The 21,780-nt window shown below is 41.0% G+C and overlaps 1 protein-coding gene across 1 annotated transcript in view; it reads left to right on the forward strand.

Annotated features, from left to right (window-relative positions):
• Positions 1–21,780, forward strand: part of WNK1 (WNK lysine deficient protein kinase 1) — a 104,526-nt gene that overhangs the window by 46,006 nt on the left and 36,740 nt on the right. The window contains 9 exon segments of the mRNA XM_081926651.1: positions 10,091–10,179; positions 11,252–11,471; positions 12,753–13,089; positions 15,751–15,938; positions 17,955–17,984; positions 17,986–18,033; positions 18,035–18,091; positions 18,093–18,209; positions 19,597–20,805. Of these exon segments, the coding sequence (XP_081782777.1) occupies positions 10,091–10,179; positions 11,252–11,471; positions 12,753–13,089; positions 15,751–15,938; positions 17,955–17,984; positions 17,986–18,033; positions 18,035–18,091; positions 18,093–18,209; positions 19,597–20,805 (2,295 nt within the window).

Raw genomic sequence — 21,780 nt, forward strand, 5'->3', positions numbered from 1 at the left:
TTGGCTGATTAAACAATCTATGGCCTTTTAAATGTTCTTGTGGAAGGGGGCAGTAATGGGTTTGTTTTCTTTTTCTCGCTATGTATTTTGTGTAATCATTTTGTGTTTCTTGTTGTAAACTGCCCTATGATCTATGAAGGGTGGTATACAAATTAAAACAAAATGAACCAAATGAACAAACCATATGAATGAACAAACGAACAAAAAAACCAAATGAACCAAAACCAAATGAACAAACAAAATATCCTGCAGCTCCTTTGCCACCACCTTGCCCAAGAAGCGAGTTGGTGACCAGGTGGTACTTATTGTAAACCTCTTCAAGAGTGAATGTGCCACTGCTTTTTTAAGACCAGCAAGCCCCACTTCATTGCACAGTGGCATGTTCTCCACACCCTGGACTGACCTGATCAGCCCCCCCACCCCACCTGGCTTTCATCAGCCAGAATGGGTAGCGTTCAAGAGAGCTTGCTCCATCATTGCAAGAGTCATGCTCACCTTCGCAAAGGGGTTTTTTTAAAAAAATGAAACTCTGCAGAGGTCTATGGCAGTTTTAAACTATTTAAAGGTGGCCAAAACATGTTGAGTGTGTTTTGCTCCTGATGGTTCTTGAATCTGTACTGTATAAAGAAACCATCTTATCTATTATGCTATTGCACTTTGTTATTATAGTACTGAATTTTGCTACTGACCCATGTCCTCATTGAACTTAGGGCCAAGATAGTGATATCTAAATGTGTGAATGCATTTAACTTGCTGACTTCTCTCCTCCTCCCATTTATTGTTGTTTAGTCATTTAGTCATGTCAGACTCTTTGTGACCCCATGGGCCAGGGCACGCCAGGCACTTCTGTCTTCCACTGCCTCCCGCAGTTTGGTCAAACTCATTGTAGTTTCGAGAACACTGTCCAACCATCTCGTCCTTTGTCGTCCCCTTCTCCTTGTGCCCTCAATCTTTCCCAACACCAGGATCTTTTCCAGGGAGTCTTCTCTTCTCATGAGGTGGCCAAAGTATTGGAGCCTCAGCTTCACGATCTGTCCTTCCAGTGAGCACTCGGGGCTGATTTCCTTCAGAATGGAGAGGTTAGATCTTCTTGCAGTCCATGGAACTCTCAAGAGTCTCCTCCAGCACCATAATTCAAAAGCATCAATTCTTCGGAGATCAGCCTTCTTTATGATCCAGCTCACCCCCTCCCATAAGATGCCATTAATGCCAATACCTGCTTCATCAGTACTGCAATGTTTGTGAGGAATAATTAAATCTCTCCTCCCCATACTCTGCAGTTGTGATCTCCCTGTGCCTTTAAAAACCTTTTTAAAAAGTTTGACTGTCATCATGAATTTAATGTTTTGTCTATCTTGACTGTTGGCCATTTTTTTGTACATGTTTGCCCATATAATGCCACTAATTGTCTAGGAATGAAACTGGGCTGAATATATTTAATCTGGTCTTTTAGAACGATCAGTTCCCACATGCGTTTTCCCCACTTAATGCAAACAGCTATCACAGATGAAACATTATAGATGGAGCTTCTGTATGACTGTACTTTCTACAGAGGAGGTTCACACATTTAACTGCAAGTCAACTGACAAGTCATCACAGGACTAGTTCATTTGCATTTTTAAAGTTTCTACCCCCTACGTTCAGTTCTAGCAATCAAAATAAGCTGTGAATCTGTCTCTTTAGTGGAGATTTATAAGGTAACATAGGGCATTTCATTCATCCAAGCAACACTTTAATGAAAGTATCTGCTGTAAAGTGTTGAAATAGGTATGGACTGTGGAGTCAAAGATGTGTAGGAGATCCTAAAATGGAACTATATTTGAGACTTGACTGTCTCTACACTGCAGTGAAGGTAACCTCCCTCTGAACAAAATTACTGTAACCAATTCATAAACTGATTTGTGAATCCTCGGGGATCTGATGATGATTACTTGTTTGATTACTTGGATTTACTAGGCTAGGATATAATAACCCAAACACATCAGGAAAGTAATTTCAGATTCACTCCAGGGCCAGATCCACATTGCAGCCCTTTGCCTTTCTGAGGCAGCAGTGTGCCAGGATTAGTGCATTAGAAAGTGGGAGGATCTACATGGCATTTGAAAGGTTGTCACCCCCACCCACCCTGGGGCCATGCAAGTGCCTGTGTGCATTTGGGTAGATGGCCATGCACAGACAGTGCACCATTTGTCTCGTCATGAGCAGTACAGGATCTGCATCCTGCTCTAGCCCCAGTGGTCCCTGAAGGGAACCCCAACCAAGGTTCACAATGTGAACTCACAGAGTATAATTCCCAGAATGGAACTGAAATGTCGAGAGAGAGAGGGAAGATGGGGGGTAGAGGCAGAGGCAGAGCCAGCTATCAGAGGAATTCAGTGCCTGCTTCATAAGCACTGTTCCACGTCATCACTGATCTTCCTTCCACCTTCCACTGTGTATTACACTGCCAGTTGACCCCACTCACTACTTCATCCTTCACTGTTTGTCTCCTCTCATGCTTATGCCTAATTCCCCCTTTCACATACTGCCTCCAGCAGAGCAACAAGTTCAGCCCACCCTCTGGATATGTTTAAGGAAGTGCAATGACTAGCAGTGTTAATAAGTGAGAACCACATTGGATTTATGAAGATGCACATTGTGAAGTAACTCCACACACCCCCATCATAATATGACCATTCACTTGATAGGAATAAACTGGAGAACAAAACTTCCCAGACGTACACTGGAAAATCAAAGATGGGGATGAAGGTGGGGAAAGGAGAGTCAAACTGGTTGTGCAGGATAAAAGCTCTTATGATGAAGACAGTACTGCAGTGCTGGTTCACAAAATGTGGACTATAGTGGTAAAATTCAGTATCTCTAAGGCATGGAAAGTATTCTGAGAAATCCTGAAATACTGTATTTTTCGCTCCATAAGATGCACTTTTTCCCTCCTAAAAAGTAAGGGGAAATTTGTGTGCGTCTTATGAAGCGAATGTAGGAGGGAGGCAGGCAGGAAAAGCCCCTGAAAGCCGCACATAAGCTCAGCGCGGCTCTTGCAGGCTTTTCCCCAGTAGGGGGAATGGATTGATGCGGCCAGTCAGTCCCTTCTCCTTCCTCGTAGAAAAGCCCGCAGGAGCCACGCGCTCCTTAAAGGGTGCACGGCTCCTGTGGGCTTTTGTGGGAGGTGGGGGAATTGCCATAGCCGCGCGCAGCCTCTCTTGGTCGGAGAGGCTGCGCACGGCCAAAGAAGCCAAGACAGCGAGCGGGATGGATCTCGCTCGCTGTCTTGGCTTCTTTGCTCTTTGGGGCTGGGGGGGGGGACCCGGGCTTCCCCCGGCAGCCACAAGAAGCTCTGGGAGAAGCGGACAGGCTGCGCACAGCCTATCCGTTGCTCTTTGGGGCTGGGGGTGGGGAAATAATATTTTTTCTTGATTTCCCCCTCTAAAAACTAGGTGTGCCTTATAGTCAGGTGCGCCTTATGGAGCGAAAAATACGGTAAAATGTGTTCATACCACTAAGTAGGGGTGAGTATTATGTGCATTACTAGGGCATAGCAAGCTGTAATACCAGTAAGAAAAAAAACCATAATTTGGATTGGATATTGATATTTAAAATTGAAGTTTAGCTGGGCAAGCTGTAGAGTCAGGAATGAAGTGGTTAAGCATGGATTGGGTAACATAACAGAAATTTGCATTTCATAAGATGCATGGAGTAAATTAAATTACCTTGCATAGTATTGCCTCAGGGTTGGGAGGAAGGGGTTAACTTTGTTTTCCATTAGGATCATGAGTTCTTTTAACATTTCCTTTAACGGTTTGTAGCAGCCTACATCTAGCTCAAACCAGTACAGTACTGAAATAGCTTAGTAAAAAAGTAATGGAGATTTTTCAAAGTACCTTGCAGCTTGACTCTAGAGTTCATGGGCCAACATAATTAATGGCAAAGTCTAAAAGAAGATTAAAGCAATTAGAGTAAAATTCCTTTCAGACTCTATTGTTAATCCCCTTGTTTGGGGGAAATCCTAAATACCATTATCAGCTATCATAACTTTCTTAGCACTTCCATGTAGGAAACTGCATGTAAATTGTGCACAAATAGTTGTGTGTGATCTCACGGGAGGGCAGTAGCCACGGGTTGTGGCTTCCTGATGTGGATACACAGTGACACAGATGCATATTCAATTAACTACATGTGATCTGAATGTGATCTTGCATGAGTTTCTTGTATATCTAAAATTGGAAAAAGTTTCCAATCTTCTTACAATCCCTCCCCTCCCTTAGCAGTCCTGCTGGCACGGTCACTCGTCTATCTTTTCTATGAAACCTGCCGCTGCTATGCACCAACATGGTATCTAGCAGACTGGTGTCTTTTCAGTAGAAAGACTTGGATTGTTTTATGGATGTTCTCATCTGAATCCCAGTTAAAATGGGCATGTGATGAGTCAGTGTGGAAAAGCAATGTCATGTTTTGTCTTGCCCAGTAGCTTGGGAAGAACAAGGGGCTAAGAGTGTATTAAAGGTGCTCTCCAGCTTTGGCAGAGGTAGCTGATGTTCTCAGTTATATTCAACATTCAAAATTAGCTGGGCCTTTTGCGACTGGATGGAGATGTTCAGGAGTCACCCTTGGCGCCTAGCATCTCCACCTTTCTGGGTGCAGTCAGCTGGTCTGCAGGGGACAGCAGCAGCAGCAGCAGCAGCAAAATACACTTGTCTTTTGTTGTGACACCACCCCGGCAAACACCTGATTTGCACAGCAGCACAGCAGCAAAAGATGTGCCTAATTTTGCTGCTGAGCTGCTGGGCAAATCAGGTGTTTGGTGGGGTACTGTGCTACCCTGCAGACCCCCTGATTTACCAGGTAGCAAATAAAAATAAAATAAATTGCTGCCAGGTGAATCAGGTGTTTGGTGGGGCAGAGCAGTAACAAAAGACGTGTCTACTCTGCAGACCCCTGATCTACCTGGCAGCATTTTTTATTTTTTACTGCAGGGCTGCCTGGTCTGCTAGTGGAGCAGCCCCCTATCCCAATGGTGTCTAGACATTTTGTTTTGGTGCCCACAACCTAGGTCCCAGGAGCCACATGGCTCCCAGCATTCATATCCCAGTTTCTAACAATGGTATTTTAGTGCTACATGTGGTTTCCTTGTAAAACTTTTCAACAGTCCATAAGATAACTGGCAAAAGAGCAAAATGTAGAGGCATAGGTAAATGCAGGGACGTAGTTCCATTATTTGCTCTCAGTGCGGAGTAAAATTAGAAAATAGGTTGTGTGACTACTTGTAAAAAGAATACAGTAATCTAGGTAGAAAGAGGAGTTTGACTAAGTAGCTGCGTTTGACTAAGTAACATCCTAGTGGTGCTATCAGATTAATTAATACAATTGCTATAATGCCAGTCAAGTGGTTGTGCCTTAAATTATAAATTATAAATAGAATCATCAAGACACTTCAGTTTCAGCTACATTCTTTTTAATACTCTGCATGATAGAACAGGGAAGCTTGGACAGAGTCTATTCTGGGTTTTGCAAAAGAAGATGCCAATTTGCCTGAAATAGCAGGGAAGGATGAAATGGGAGGAGCCCTAAGAAGGCTTACCTGTTCCATGGCATTTATTATTGCTGTGTGTCAAGGGGCTTGGCCAGTGGAAAACAGAGTTCTGATTTCTACAGGCTGACACAGGATGAGGGAAGGCAAAACTGTAGAGAAGACTATGCTTCCTTCAAAGCTTTACCCCTGCTTTCCTTCTGCCGTGCGTTAAGTGTTAACCCTAACCCTAACCCTAACAGTCCATTCTCCTTTTGCGTGCACATATTTGCCTCTGAGTCTCCTAATGGATCTTTCCAAGAGAGATTTTTGCCCAGTGTTTGTCATCATAAATTCACACTGCTGTTGTTCTCACACAGACTGTGGTAAAGAGGTAAGAATTTCAGTTATACTAGCTTGCATTCATTTAAGTCATATGATGGGAAATAGGGGGTCCTGATGCTTCTGTAGAGAATTCTGTATAGATCTGTTCTATAACTACTTTCATGTGTTGGGTGCTATGCTGTGGCAGTCCTGACTTCAAAATATTAAGTATCTGGACTTAAGTATGGATGTAATGGTTTTGGTGCAAATTAAGTGGAGAAAGGACAGCTGAGACTCAGGTTTAGTGTGGATCTGTTTAGGAATTATGGTCTCCATGTGCATGGAAAATAATGTTGGCACAATTACTTAGATAATGCCTGGAAATCTAGATACAGTACTAGGACTTTCTAGGGCTTTTCTGACTAGGATGAACAAGCACACCAGCAAACTGCAGAAGAGGGGGCAAAGGAATACATCTAATATCTTTGATATACTAGATGATATACTAGATATGGGTTCTTGAATAACTCTTCTCATACACAAGTGAAGGAGGCATGGGGCCCAACCATCACTATGCACAAAATGCAGGTTTGTCTCTGTAAGAATGAAAGGTAATCAAAAGTTTCAGTTAATGTAATTTAATGGTGGTGCCTGTCTTGTGCGGTTGGAAGGAATAGGAATGTTTAAACGGGCTAATGTAAGTTAATTACACTTGACAAAGATATGGAGTATTAAGCACTCTTTATTTTGATAAGTGCTGTGTTAACCTATGCCACTTTAATACAGATACTATATTCTGGTGCTTGGTTGAGCAGTTAAGAATTTATTTTTGGCTCTGAAGTTGCTTTTCAGCATATCGTTCACTTGCCATTTTGAACTGCTGTGAAAGAAAGCTTAGTGCAAATATATTAACCCAGTTTTCAACACAAGTAGGGTGAAAGAGAGCTATGCTCACTTGATTCTAAAATGCTTTAAAAATAGTTAACACAGAAAAATTTATGTAAGTGACAGAGTAGGCTATAGTTTAAATTGGCATGTAATAGCAAGCAGGAACTTCTGCAAAAACAGTGCAAAGGCAGCAAATACTTAATCCAGGGGATTGCCTTGAAAGGAGGAAATGTCGTAATTATCCAGTGTACCATTTAATGTATTTGGAAACTAATTGATGAAAGAGGAAGGTCTGATTCACTTCAGACTTCCTTCATCCTGTTCCATGAATGCTCACTCTGGTGACTTTGGTTTTATTGTCTTGCTTCTTAGCTACTACACTATATTAGCTCAAAGATAACACAAGAGTTTTTCTGATTATCTTTTGTTATGATTGATTATCTTTTATATATGCAAAGCTGGTATGACTTCGAGAATGGAATAAAGTATTTACATTATTTGATACAAAACAATTGTATATCAGTGAAAGTGTATAGTCCCAAATAGTAAACTTCTTAAACTGAAACATTAAGTTCAAGAGAGATATTAACTTAAAACAACAACTTGAAACTTCCGTGTTCATAGTCCTCTTTCAGTTGAAATATTAACTGTTCCAAACCATTCACTGGCCTTTATTGTGGTTAGTGAGTATACTTCTGTGTATGCTAATACAATACTGAGCATAGGTTCACAAAAATTTATCAGCCCACAAGTTGTGATACTAATCCTGTGGTGGTCATTTAAGGTGTAAAATACAGTGGTACCTCGGGTTAAGTACTTAATTCGTTCCGGAGGTCTGTTCTTAACCTGAAACTTTTCTTAAGCTGAAGCACCACTTTAGCTAATAGGGCTCCTGCTGCCGCTGCGCCACCGGAGCACGATTTCTGTTCTCATCCTGAAGCAAAGTTTTTAACCTGAAGCACTATTGCTGCATTAGGCGAGTCTGTAACCTGAAGCGTATGTAACCCGAGGTACCACTGTAATAATAAACAAGCAACTTTATATTTGTCAATCCCAAACAAGTGCCATTGTTCTTGAGCTCTTATCATCCCTTACCGTTGCCCTTGCTGACTGGGGCTAATGGGATTTGTAGCGGAAAACATCTGGAAGGCAGCTAGTTGGGGAAGGCTGATTTAAACCTTACCTGTCTAGTCACCTCGATACTACTCTGTAAGCAGCTCTTTTCACAGAATAAATAAGACCAAGTAGTTTGGAAGAATGTGCTAATAGATATCAGTGTGTCTCTTGCCTATAATAAGTCATCAAAGTTTGTACTACTAAGTCAACATTATCTAAATCAAGGCCTGCTAGTAACTGGAAGGCATACTTCGTATTATATGCAGGTACAATGTGTTGTAGATATGTGTGTTGACCAAATGTGATGTGTACTAGCTTATACATAACTAACACTGCTTCTCAATGTTAGCTTGACCCTCAAATGGCTTTGTGTACATGGCTGGAAGCCCTGAACAGTACAACATGTCCTTTACATGCTCTCCCTCCCTCCCTCCCTTTGGTTTGTTTTTTAAATTATTTCGGTGGACTTTTGAATTTGTATTGTAATCACTCCATGTGATCAGATCACAAGAAGGTAATTTGAATTCAAGACTTGAATAGTTCTGCATGAAAATACATAGATCATAACTCTATGCAATTAAGTGTTCTAACTGATAAGGGCTGCCTGTCAGATTACTAACAGGTTTTTCCCCTTTTTGAGTTGTAGATTAAAATGTTTTATAAAAGTCTGTTAAAACTTAGAACTGCAGCCTTTAATTAGGATGCCTCATTAGTCAGTTAACATATATGTCTAAAAACAAGGGAAGTATCATTTTTATTCAAAATCATTTTGTTGTATTTGGTAGTTTTCCTTTAGTAGGTGAGCAACTGAAGAACAGGGTTTTGTTCTGTTTTTGCAATGCAATAAGAGCAGGGACCTTTCATCGAAATTCATACTTCTAAAAGAACAGGAACAATTCATCTGAGCCAACAGCCTTTGTTGATAAGGCACTAAAAGTGAGCTGGTAGGAGTAAATTTAATAGGGCAAAATGGTGACTAAAAGCCCCTTGGAATGCCAGTTAGACAGTAGCTTGTATTGTATCGCAGTTCATGATATCAACAGTTTTTTAACTTTACATGGCCCCCAAATTCCAAGTTGGTTACTACTACTCAGATAATTTTACTGCTCAAAGTGCCAATGTGGATTGAGGTTTCAATCACCTGTGAATAAATGTTTATTTAGGAAGAGTTCTGAGACTGTTAGGTTATGTACAAAGGAACATGAAGCACAGGTCAAAGGGAGCATGCCATATAAATTAGGACCTTCTTATGTGTGTTCAGTTCTGGGTTTAATAAATATTAATCTTGTAAAACGCACACAGTTCTATCCTGTTCTGTCATATCTGTTCATCTGTCTCCCCACCACCACCACCTCAAAATCTTTGTGGCTTAATGGTAAATATAGGTTATGCCTGGTGAGAGGAAAATCTGTTAATATTAATTTTGTGCTCATTTATGTACAGAAAGATAGGCCATGGTGAAGGTGAGACTGGCCACTGGGTTTGACATAAGAGTAGTATGATCAGAAATCAGATCTTGGCCTGTTTGGATAAACCATACTAAAACTAACCACAGTTCCCTATTTGGAGGAAAAGACAAACTGCAGCTGGTATAAAATGGAAATGGATGTGTCAGAGGAGGAGGGAGGAGGAAGAGCAGGCTTGTACATACTAAACCATGATTTAGTGTTGCATCATTTTGGGAATGAGAAAAGAAAGGATAGCGATGGATATAATAAATGTGGCAATGTATTTGAGAGAAAACAAAGTGAATCTCATTTTGCCAATTAGGACCAAGATAGATTCTGGGTAAGTTGGAAACCAGTGGTTACTTAAGAGAAAGAAATTATCTTAGCATGCCTTACTTAATTGTTGCAGACTTCTAGGAGAGAGGAGGGCAATATATATGCTTGTTGGATTCTTTCCAGCATTCCTCTTTAAAAAATGATTTTTACGATTGCAGTTGCATTTAAAATATATAGTTTCAAAAATACAAGTAAAATAAGAAAAGTTGTTTTTTCATAATTAAGTGTGGAAGTTCATTTGATTAAAAGCTGACGTTTTCCACACTCAAATATAACTAATGCTTTGATTGTTGAATTGGAGAGAAATCATGAATCAAATCACCGTGGCATATCTTGTGAAGAATAAAACTGTCCATATGACACAAGCATTGTGCCTCTATAAGATTGAATGTCACCAGCCATGCTAAACTTCATTAGAGATTTAAATAGACATTTTTTGTTACCATATTTTCTCACATATTCTTCTGTATTTCAGGGAGTCAAACCAGCAAGCTTTGATAAAGTTGCAATTCCTGAAGTAAAGGAAATCATTGAGGGATGCATTCGTCAAAACAAAGATGAAAGGTAAATATTCATTCGATTTGGATGAGGCACTTCAGATATTACACAGTGCACAACAACAGTGGTGTGTACTCCTTGAACAGTCAGATAAAAATAATAAAGAAAGAGAAATGAAAAGGACTTTCGATTCCCTGTCTGTCAGTTCCATATAAAAAGATTATTCAAAGTATTCATTCTACAATAACATCCAGCTGTTCTTCCTTCTGCTAAGCTAAGTGATACTTTCTCAGTCTTCAAACCCAAATGTCTCAAATTCATTAATTTTCCTTTCCACACGAAACATCTAAAAGGGTTTCCCCAATTATTATTATTGATAAATGTCGACAATAATTTTTTTCTAGCCCAATGTAACAACTTTTCCTCCAGTAACTTCAACAACCTTTCTTCCATATTGAAAAATAATAAATTGTTTCATCTTTGTTCACACAAAAGTCTCTACACTATGGTCATATGTTAAAATATTTTATATTTATTTATTGTATGTTTGTTAATTCACATTCAGTTCTGTTATCTTCCGATCCTATTTTCTGTTGGCTGTGATTTTCCTTCCTAATTTTATTTTGTAAGTTCTTTCCATTTCTCACCAATATAGAAATAAAAATGAAGCTACGGGGAAACTAACAGAATATGAAAAGAGAGTAATAAGAGATAGTATAATGACTAAGGGATTGATTTCCCTTTTATACAAAACCCTTATTAAGACTTTGCCCTCAAAAACATTTTAAAAACTGATGGGAATTAATTTGGGATATAAACATTGAAGAGGATAAATGGAACAATTTATGGACAAAAGGACCATATAAATCTCCATCAGCAACTAAGGATTGATTGCTAAAAATTGTGCATGGATTGTATTTAGCATTCAGTATCAGTCATCCTTATTGTTTTAAAAAAGCAAGTCCCTTTAGAAATGGCATGGATATATAGAGTTTGTCTTAGAACAAGATTTAAATATTCCGTGGAATATGGGCAGCCCAATTGGAAAATGGAGGAATTGTTTGTGTATTGTACTATGTGATAACGTTCTTTTGTCTTTTCTATTCCCCTTTTATTATTTCCTTTCCATTATGCTCAGGTATGCTATCAAGGACCTTCTGAATCATGCATTCTTCCAGGAAGAAACTGGTGTGCGGGTAGAGCTAGCGGAAGAAGATGATGGAGAGAAAATTGCCATCAAGCTTTGGTTACGAATTGAAGACATTAAAAAACTTAAGGGCAAATATAAGGATAATGAAGCGATAGAATTTTCTTTCGACTTGGAGAGAGATGTCCCAGAAGATGTAGCACAAGAAATGGTATGTCATATAGATATGACAGATATTCCCACTTCTGCACCTATTTTGGCAGATTCCAGAGACATGGAATTGAACCCTGTCGCTGATTTTTTTTCTTTCATGATTTTGCTCACCCCAGTGCAGCCCAATTAAACTTAATACAGTGGGAATAAATGGTGTCTTCTTGTTGTGATGTCTTTCTCAGACAAGCCAGAATTCCATAGCTGTCTGAAAAACAGTAGCTGGGGAAAGCAGTCACACAATGTAAGGGGCTGAACTCTGCCACCCTTCTAATTTGAGCATACCTACAGAGGTAGCTTTGATTTTCATTTCCCCTTGCTCCCCCAGTCATGCACATATTTTCAATAATGGATGAATCCCATATTTTTCTTAAGTAAAGAATAATCAGTGCACTTAAGAGTTGCTCTGCTTCATGGGTAGCCCATGTGATACTCTTCAGATGTTGCTGAACATAAAAAAAAATCCATGCATCAGGGATGATGGTAGTTGTAGTCCAGCAGCACCTGGGGGCACAACATTGGCTACCCCTGCTCTAGATTATGTAGATGCAGTGGACATTTGTTGAAACTTGCCTTTATGATTTCCCAGAAGGGTTAATTTGGGGGATTAACTACTACCATCCAGCTGTCAGTTCAATGATATTTTAACACTTCTTTCAAAAAATTATATACTTTAGGGCACTTTTACCACATAGAGAAACACATCTGTCTATCTGCTCACTTGCCATTATACTTTTAAGCTGGATACAGTACTTACATTTTTACCCTCCAAGGCATAAAACACCACCTGAATCAGTTTTTGCAACAAGCTTCTCTCCAATAAATTAGAAGGGTGCAAATGTTGCTAGGTCTCATTCCTTAGCCAATTCCAAACTAACAGTTGAGTACTTCTGAACAGAAGGTTGATGCAGCTGCTTTGACCTTGCAGCTGGGGTAGAAGACACTGTATCCATCTTTTCCTTTCAAGGTGATTGCACTGACTGCCATATAAATGGGAAGGCAGATGCACTTAGTAGTATATGTGCTATCCATTGCTTCATGTGAAGATATTATTTGGTTTATGATAGGATCTTATAATCTTTTTGCCTTGATTTTTTCCCAGTAGTGCTCTTTCAGAAGACATGCATGAGCTTGCAATAGTTTAACTACTGCAACATGTATTAGCTGGAAATGCTGCAGCATTGGAAAGCTAACTGTCTTGGCGCATTTGATGTATAATTATAGAAAGTTTTATTTTGCTTTATCATTGTTTATCTGATGACATGAACCATCCACTTTTCAGGTTGAGTCTGGGTATGTCTGTGAAGGGGATCACAAGACAATGGCCAAAGCTATAAAGGATAGAGTGTCCTTGATCAAGCGAAAGAGGGAGCAGCGTCAGTTGGTGAGAGAAGAACAGGAAAAAAGAAAGCAAGAAGAAGTCAGTCAGAAACAGCAGACAGAGCAGCAGTTACAAGCGGGCACTACCCAGCAAGGAACTAAACATGCTGCGCCTGCCACTGGTGTCACTGCCATCCCTGCTGCTTCAGCTTCGGTTTCCACACAAGTAGAGCCTGAGGAGCCAGAAGCCGATCAACATCAACAGCTGCAGTATCATCAACCTAGCATTTCTGTATTGTGTAAGTACATGCATCTTCTGACCTGTATTTTTGGACAGTTAAGTCAATACATAAAGCCCAGTGTGACTGAAACATGTCACTATACAATAAACTAGTCACCACCCTCCTGGGTCATCTACAGGCATTTATGATTTAGATAAACGTAAGTGGTTAAGATAGATGGCTCCACTGCTCTCTTGGTAGACCTCATCATATCAGCTGCTCCTTGAACATCTGAACTAGCAAGACCACCTTTAAGAAGCATACTTGCACTGAGGCTGATGCAGACAGTTCCTCACCCCAAACTGCCCTTGCAACAGATGCAACCCCCCTTCCCTGGGAGAAATTTTCTTTTGCTCAGAATGGGAAGTGAAGTTACACACACACACACACACACACACACACACACACACACACCATTCATCACTTTGCCTGCAGACTAAATGCACCTTGGACTGACTTTGTGTAGATATGTGACTGGCCCACTAACAAATGTTTACTCCAAACACTGAAGCTTGAGAATCCTTGTAGATCTTGTGAATCAGCAGGATGCAACTATCACAACAGCAGTATACAAAGAGTTTAAACCCGGGTACAGAATGAGGATCCTGATGTATCTCCAGATTTTGAGCAGACTTTCATTCCAGCTCCCATAGGTGGCTGATGTTGATCTTGACCTGAAGGTACTGCTCTTGGAAGAATTGTATAATGAAGGTGAGGGTGCTGATGACTTGGCCATGGTTTTGCTGCAGCCTGATTTCCACTTTTGATGGCTTTGAAGACAGCTCTCCTGACTAAAAAAAGCCAGAATGAGAGTGGCTCCTATCTGGAGCTTTATCTACAAGCAGAGAACCTTGATTTAGCCATGCAAGCATCAGCCCTATTGCACCCTAACCTGCCCATCAGGTTTATGTTCCATGTCCTGTCTTCCCTCTTTCTTCTCCTTCAGAACAGAAACTCTCATACAGGAGGAGGGGAAAGTACAGGAAATCCAAGTGTTGTGGGACTAACATGGGTAGTGATGGTGTTTCAGGCCACAGTGGTGCCCTCATGGTGGCGTTGTGCTTGGTGGGGTGGGATAAAGTAAAGTGGCAGTGAAGTCAGAAGAGCTCTGCGTTGGTGATGCTGGCATGCATTCACACCTGTGGGACTGCTGCAACCAACTTAGAGATCCTCTAACCTTGCTGGACTATTGTAGCAAGTTCACATTGCTGCCATCAGAAAAACACCACTGCCACACCACCTTTCCATCATGTGCCATTACTATGTTCAGGCATAGTTGAAGAGCCAAGCCAGAGACTATGTGATGCCTGTTGGAAAGCTATGGGGAGAAGTACCATTGAACATAAGACAAAGGGCCAGACAAAGGGACTTGGGTCAATAAATAAACATGGTACAGCTTGAAAAGGATTATGTTAAGGCCACCAGGGAAACACTGAAGATCCCTACAAGAATCACAAATAAAAGTTGATTGCAGAGGCATATGAGGAAGGGGAGTTTAAGGGACTCTACCAAACAGTGGTCACATCAATGTGCTCTTCTGATGCTGAATTCAAGAGAGCCATGCCACTGTCCTAGAGAGGCAAGTGACTTGGTAGAAATGCATAACAGACACACTAAATGAACAACTGGCAGCTCTGCAGCCACCTATCCAGTATTCTCACTGCCGGGATACATCCTACTGTATGTTAGCAGAATCACGCACAACCCTGATTGAACACAAATCTTCTCTGAGTCAATAGATCAGCCAAGGACCCACTGTAGATGTATATGGACCAGCTACTGTTCATTGCTCATTGTGCATTGCACATTTGCTGTTGAAAGGATACTTGAGGTCAGGAGCACCACTGCCTTGTAAGACCAGCTGAACTTTGAAATGATAATGGCTATGAAGATATGGGCCTTTCTGAAAACAGAGGCAGTCTGGTTTTGGCACATGATGTGGAAGAATAGGATGATCCTTTGGGATGTCTCATGAGATTAAGAAATGGTATAGGAGGAAATGTGGTGTCCAGAAAAAAACTCATGTTGACCCTGTACAAATTGGTCCTTAATGGGAGCTCATTGCATATCAGCAGATCATAACATCTATGGGCTGTAAAATCTTCAGAGACGCAATATGTTCTTTTGATTCCTCTCCTAACTGTATTTTGGTCCCTAAAAGCCAAATGTTTCAACCGTGTTGTATTCCAGTCTATGGATGGATGCCAAGGGCATGTTCATAGAGATGAACATTGGTATGTTCAGCCAATGTCACAATATGGCCATAACATTCTATGTTGTGAAGCATTGAATCTGGACTTCTTGATAATCTCTTTACTTTTAACAAGAACAGATTTGTTGCCATTTTGGGAGCAAAATGCAATCAGCATTATCTCTGTACTGTGGAAATAAAAGGTGTTATGGACAGGAGTTAGGGCTTCGGGTTTCTTGTACCTGTCCCTGCTGCCTTCCTGAGGCACAACTTCGTTACTGCCATTGTCCTTGCTAACATACTCAATCTGAGCACAGTTTCTGTGATTTTGTGTTGTAGGATTTGGGGGAAGTAGGAGGCATGTACTAGTGCTGCTGTCTCTACCTTAATTTTGTATAAATTTAAATGAATTCACAAGCAGTTCTGGAACTTTGACTCAGCATGAGTTCATGAGCAATTTAAAACCCACTTTTTTATGGTCTTTACAGCTGATGGCACCGTTGATAGTGGACAAGGATCATCTGTCTTTACCGAATCATGTGTGAGCAGCCAACAGACAGCTTCTTATGGTTCCCAGCACGAACAGTCTATCCCAACAGTTCAACCCCCAGGATATGCAGCTCCTATTGGCCAGCCACAATCACAACAACCGGGAGGATATCAGACGTCTGGAGTGGTAAGGCCAAAGCCAAAGTAGTAGAGGGAATACTTGCTTGGAATTCCTTTATTTGTGTAGGCTTTTAAAAAAACTTGTAGTCTGAGGTTTGAATGGAAGTTCAGATATATTTTGTGTGGGTAAAACAACATACACAACAAAGTAAAAATCCTTTCTCTGCTAGTTCTCCAGGCGAGAGAGAGGGTATCTCATAGAAAGGTATAAAGGCAGCAAAACTTGGGGTGGAAGCAGCAATAAAATTCCCTTTCACTTGCTGATTTTGCCTATAGAGGTATATGAAATTCTATTTAGCCTGCAATGCATAGTGTGTGAGGAAGTTTATAATTGAAAAGTTATGATGAGCTTTATGAAACAGCTGAGTGTGTTAAGAGAACATATTGTGCAAGATTTTAATTACAGCTACAGAAGGTAAGGATTCCTAACCATTATAGAATGCTGCATGCGGACACTGCAGTTTTAAATGATCCCACTTCTGTTTTGCCATTTATTTATAGCTTGCATTGAATTGCTCATGGGCACAATTACCTTTCCCACTTCATGCGTTCATTTGTGTTACCCTTTATTTGGTACCCTTTTATGGTATGTTTTCAGAGCTGACCTTGGGGGTCTTCTAGAAAAACTCTTTTACTCATATCTTTTTACAAACCTTGCTGCTTGTGTAAAGGCCAAAAAAAAAGGAACTGTTCCTCAAATAATTTACCTATATCTAGAGGATGCAGCCTTTCTGGTCTGGTTATCTCTGTTATTATGATGATATATTTCTGTAAATTACATTGGCAAGAGCTATCGTAGATGATAATTCCTCACTGGAGGAAAATTCTTGCCAGTTTTTACAAACAGAGCATCTTTCCATTCTGTTCAAATGCACATATGAAGTTTTGTGCCCTTTTAAACACATGATCAATCACAACTTTTAATACTTTTTTGAAAGTTTATTTGAGTTGAGTTCCATTGCTGCAGTTCAAGGACATGCCTTGGATCAATAACCCATTAAGCAATCTTCACATGCCTTGCTTCAAGGTTGAATAATCATGGCTAACACCAGGGGAATACACTAACAGTTCTTCTGAGCAGACCAGGTTTGGATGATGAATTGAAGACTTCCAGAAAAACTTCCATGCAGACTCTTCTGGAAGTTTCAGGTGTCAGTGCAGTTTCATTGGGAAGAAGACTTCAAAAAAGACCGATCATTTTGGTTTTCCCCAAGAAGCTCTGGGGGAAAAATACAGAAGCATGTTTGGGGGGGGGGATGACGACCTGGCTGCTGGAGGAACTATTGCATTTTAAAGCAGTAATTTAGGTGATAATTTGTTTACAATGAGAAAAATAAACCAATGACCTCTGGGGTATAGGCAGATTGCAGCAAATATCTTCTCTAATAAACTCCTCTCCTGGAAGATGGCCTAATTCTAATTTTAAGACAGCTGTCACAATTAAAGTCTTGCCTTGTTCCACAGTTTATGCTATGGTTGATTCCTGTTGTCTTGCAGTCCTTGACTGAATAAATAACTTAAGGTGGCCAGTCAAATCCTGTATTTAGGAAGCCAGTTCACTTTAGAATGAAATCTGGTGTCAGCAAAAATACTTGAAGACAGTAGCACTAAATTTGGAAAGAAGAAAAACATCTTTGCACACACCAAGTTGCCAATTTCAAACCAATGTTCATTCCCTTTAGACTTCTAGAGGCTTTCAGTTAGGAAATGTATCGGTGCTGGGAACAGTTTAAACAAATTTTTTATGGAACCAGGGTGACGAGAACATATGTCTACTTCCTGCATATATATATATATATATATAAACTATTTGACAGAAGTAATGGAATTTGACAGTCAAAATAGAACCTGCAGTCCTCTGAGGTGCTTATAATCCTCTTTATTGTACATGATGTCACTGTCAAGTTCCTTCATACCCTGTTTGTTCTGATCAGCATTGGCCCTTTGTCATGAATGTGTCTCCCTTAGTTCTAGCTCATTAGCCATGTGGTTTGTGTTCACTTCTTTTTGTTTCCTTCCTTAGCCTCAACGTGGCTGTAGCATGTCGGTTTGTCCTTCCCCTCTTTCTTTCCCTCCGCTGTCCCAAATCCCTCCCAGTGCTCCTTCTACTCCACCATCAGTGTTATGTGCACCTCTTTCTCCTTCTTACCTTCGGACTGCCCCTGAGGAAACTTTTGGTGAAAAGCTTTCCAAAGCCTTGGAGAATGTCCTGCCCATGCACACCGCCTCTCCACGCAGCAAGCGGCGTTCCAGCCTGCCTTCCCTCTTTCTCCACCCTGTATGTCACTGTATGCCTCCTGGCACATTGCAGATAAGTCACCACTAAATACATCCTGGCGACATTCTTCAAATTAGATAAGAGACAAAATGGGGACTGTGTTCTCCTGTGCTTCTGGAAAGTTGATTCTTCCTCCTCCTCCAAAATCTAAGAGTTAATGTGCCTGAAGTTTCAGGGAAAAGCTGAAGTGCAGCATGCAGTTTAAATGAAATCTGCAAATTATATGGATTAGTTCTGATCTGATTTATACACTTTGATTTTGGGGCTACAGTTAATAATTCTTCAAATCATATGTATATGTAGCTGGCTAGAACCATGCCAGTGCCATTGAAAACCATCATGGGGCATCTGTGAATGCTTGCTGCCATTTAACAGGGGGGAAAGTTTCCAGCTCTGACCATTATGGAGAAAAGGTTCTGGTGAGCAGGCAGTATAAATCAAAGACGCAAATTGCTAGAAGCCTAGTTCTTCTGTTCTGCTATTAATTTTTGTCCTGTGCTGCTTCCTTGTGTACTACATTTCTCCGTTCCTTGTTCTTACTTCCAGAACTGATGCCAAAACTAATGTGATGGTCACTGCTTCCACTTGGGGATAATTGATTTCCTATTAATTTATTCTTGCTTTGATTGAAGTGATAAGTCATTAGAGCAGGAGAGGAAGATAGAATCACTTTCTACAGAACAGAAAAACACATTGCCTTCTATTCACAGAGGGTGTAGGACTAATCCTCACTCTGTACTCTTAATTGTGTCATATAAGAGTTTGCTCCTGCTTTTCCAGAATATAAATCAAAACTTTGGTGCGGTGGGAGAGAGAGATAAATAATAGTAAGTGGCATATAAGGGTGAAGTGGCATATAAGCTTTATACAGGAGTGCTATAATTGATCCCATTGATATTTGCTACAATCTTTTGTGCATGAATTAGGAGATTAGAAATCTCCTTGGTGATGCACTAAAATGTTCAACACTTAATTGATGGTACACATTTGAAAGGACAGTGAGTTTCTGAAGAAGTTAAATTTCTTGTTTTCCCCCAGATTCACAACAGAATCTTTTCCTTGAAAGGCAACTAATTTTGATAGGAAATAAAGGATGTGTTGAGAAATAACCATTTTCATTAAGGAAAGTTGTCCAAAGTTTTTTATATTGACAGAAGGAGATGGGTGGAAAAGCAGCTTCTAACAAAAGCAAATACTCATATAGACACTGATATCTGCCAAGGATGTATTTAATGGATATGTATAACCCTTCAAAGCATTTTACGTGTTGACCATGAACTAGGCGTAGCCATTCTATAAGGTTACTAAAGAGAGCTGCCTATTGAGCTGAACATGCTAATATGCTTCTATAACGTGTGAATTACTTGTCTTGTTCATGTCAATACAGCCTCAATCCATGGTGCATCCGTGTGGGGGAACCCCAACGTTCCCAGATTCCCAAGCATTTTTTCCAACCGTTCATGAACGGCCAGTGTCTTTCTCGCCACCACCCATCTGCCCTTCACGGGTGGCCATTTCTCAGCGACGCAAGAGCACTTCCATCCTTGAAGCCCAAACCTGCCACTTCCAGCCCTTGCTCAAGACTGGTCAGAGTTTTGTTCTCCCTGTTGGTAGTCCAGCCACTTGGACACCAGAGGGACTGGTGACAGTGAGCAGCACAGCTGGGGAGCATATGCAGGCTAACCCTGGTTTTGACTCGGCTCAAGGGTTGAGTGATTACAGATCTGGACAAGCGTCTTCAAAGGATGCTACAAGCATGTTGACTCAAGAAGCAATGTATTTAGTGGGCATGCACTACCAGTCCCAGTTGCCAGAACACTATGATACAGTGCCCCAGAATCCCCAGGGGACTGAGCAACACTTACAGCAGGCTCCTGAACAGAGAAATTTGCAAGGCGGCCCCCCGCAGAGTTCTACTTTTGAATATCAAACTGGGCAGCCATTTCTGGCAAGACAGATTCAGAACTTGAGACTGGATTCTGGAATGAATCCACCATCACCATTGTCTAGTATGTCAGCACCACTGAGTGCAGATGCCACACAAATGAATTTTCACCCAGTATTTGTTCCACATTCTGCACCTGCCATACTCACTCACAGTGGGGACGGTCGAGCAAGTTGTGTGTTTGAGTTCCATGTTCAAGCACCCAGTGCAACTGCAGGAGACGGTGCTGTCCTCTCACAGCGCATTTATAGAAATCGTCGAGGCTCCACAGATTTTAACCAGGAGGAGTCCCCTCAGACAACCGTACAGCCTGGTCGTCTTCAGCCTGTAACGGAAGAGCAGTGCAGCTACCTAGGTTCCGAGTTCATGGTGCCTAGAGGCAGTTCTGTCTTACAGAGCTGGCCAGAAGGTAGCCCAGGATACTCCAGTGATTCATCACAGTTGACTTCCTCAGACACTGGTGACTTTCTTTCTCCTCCTCCCACTGGGGTATCGGCATCGTATGGTTCAGGCTTGCCTCTGCCTGCTGCCCAGCTGACTCAGAAGGCATTTCAGGATTCACAGATCATCTTCCACTTCCCACAGGGAACTTCATCTCAACAGGCTTTCTCGGCACTGGCTTCATCAGGACCATCTACACTCTATCCTCAGGTTACAGGAACAAATGTTTCCAAATTACTTCGTTTTTCGTAAACCCCCCCCCCCCCCGCAACTTCATAGTGCAAAACTCCTTGTATTCCTTATTCTGTTTCAACCTTTCCTTAATCTCCTCACATCCCTGCAAATTACTGCAGTATTTGAGATTAGAACAGTATTGTGTGGTTGTTGAAGCTTCTGTGGTCCCAGCTTACTAGGTCAGCCCTCATTGTGATCAGTATATGTCGTATGTATTGATGGTTGTCAAAACCTTGTCGTGTGAGCCTGTTTAATATGGTAACAAGTGCTGGTCATTTAACAATGTTGAAAAAAATTCTTTTTTACTTATCTGATGCTCACTTGGATGCTCAGGTAAGAGAAACACAGACTGTTTCACAGCCTGAAGATGTACTAGACTGGATGAAGTAATAACAGTTCTTTAAACACAAACCAAAGCAGTCCCACTCTATATTCATACTGTGCCAAGTAGTGCCATCCTTTCTTAACACATGCACTTTCTTGGTCTTATTGTAGGTTAGAGACACTGTGTTGTACAGAACTGATTAGAGTTGGAGGTTTTTCTGTCTTATTGTTGCAGAGGTCAACAAGTGTCAATCTCTAGGTCAAACCACCCTCCTGCGTGATGTGTGTTTTCTAACTGCCAACCGTAGAGGGGTATTCATAAGCAGTAATAGCAGGAAGGTGTGAGAGTTTGGCTTATTCTGTCCTCACCATAAATAGGTAAGGGGACTGTCCAGCAAAATTATTGGCTGACCAGTTGGTGTGGTCTATGAAATAGATTTTGTGAGTCTTCAAAGCATTGCAAAAATGCACAAACCTGTTTGATTTGTAGGACAGAGACAAGGACAGAGACAATGATAGTGTGCTCCAAGGAAGACTTTATTACTCTATTTACAACTCCCTGGGAAAACGTGGTGTAACATTGAAGAAGGACTATTCTGCAGTCATAAAACTGCAATAGCCTGGTTC

The sequence above is a fragment of the Podarcis melisellensis genome (assembly GCF_964234715.1).
Source record: "Podarcis melisellensis genome assembly, chromosome: 10".
In the NCBI taxonomy this organism is placed as follows: Eukaryota; Metazoa; Chordata; class Lepidosauria; order Squamata; family Lacertidae; genus Podarcis; species Podarcis melisellensis.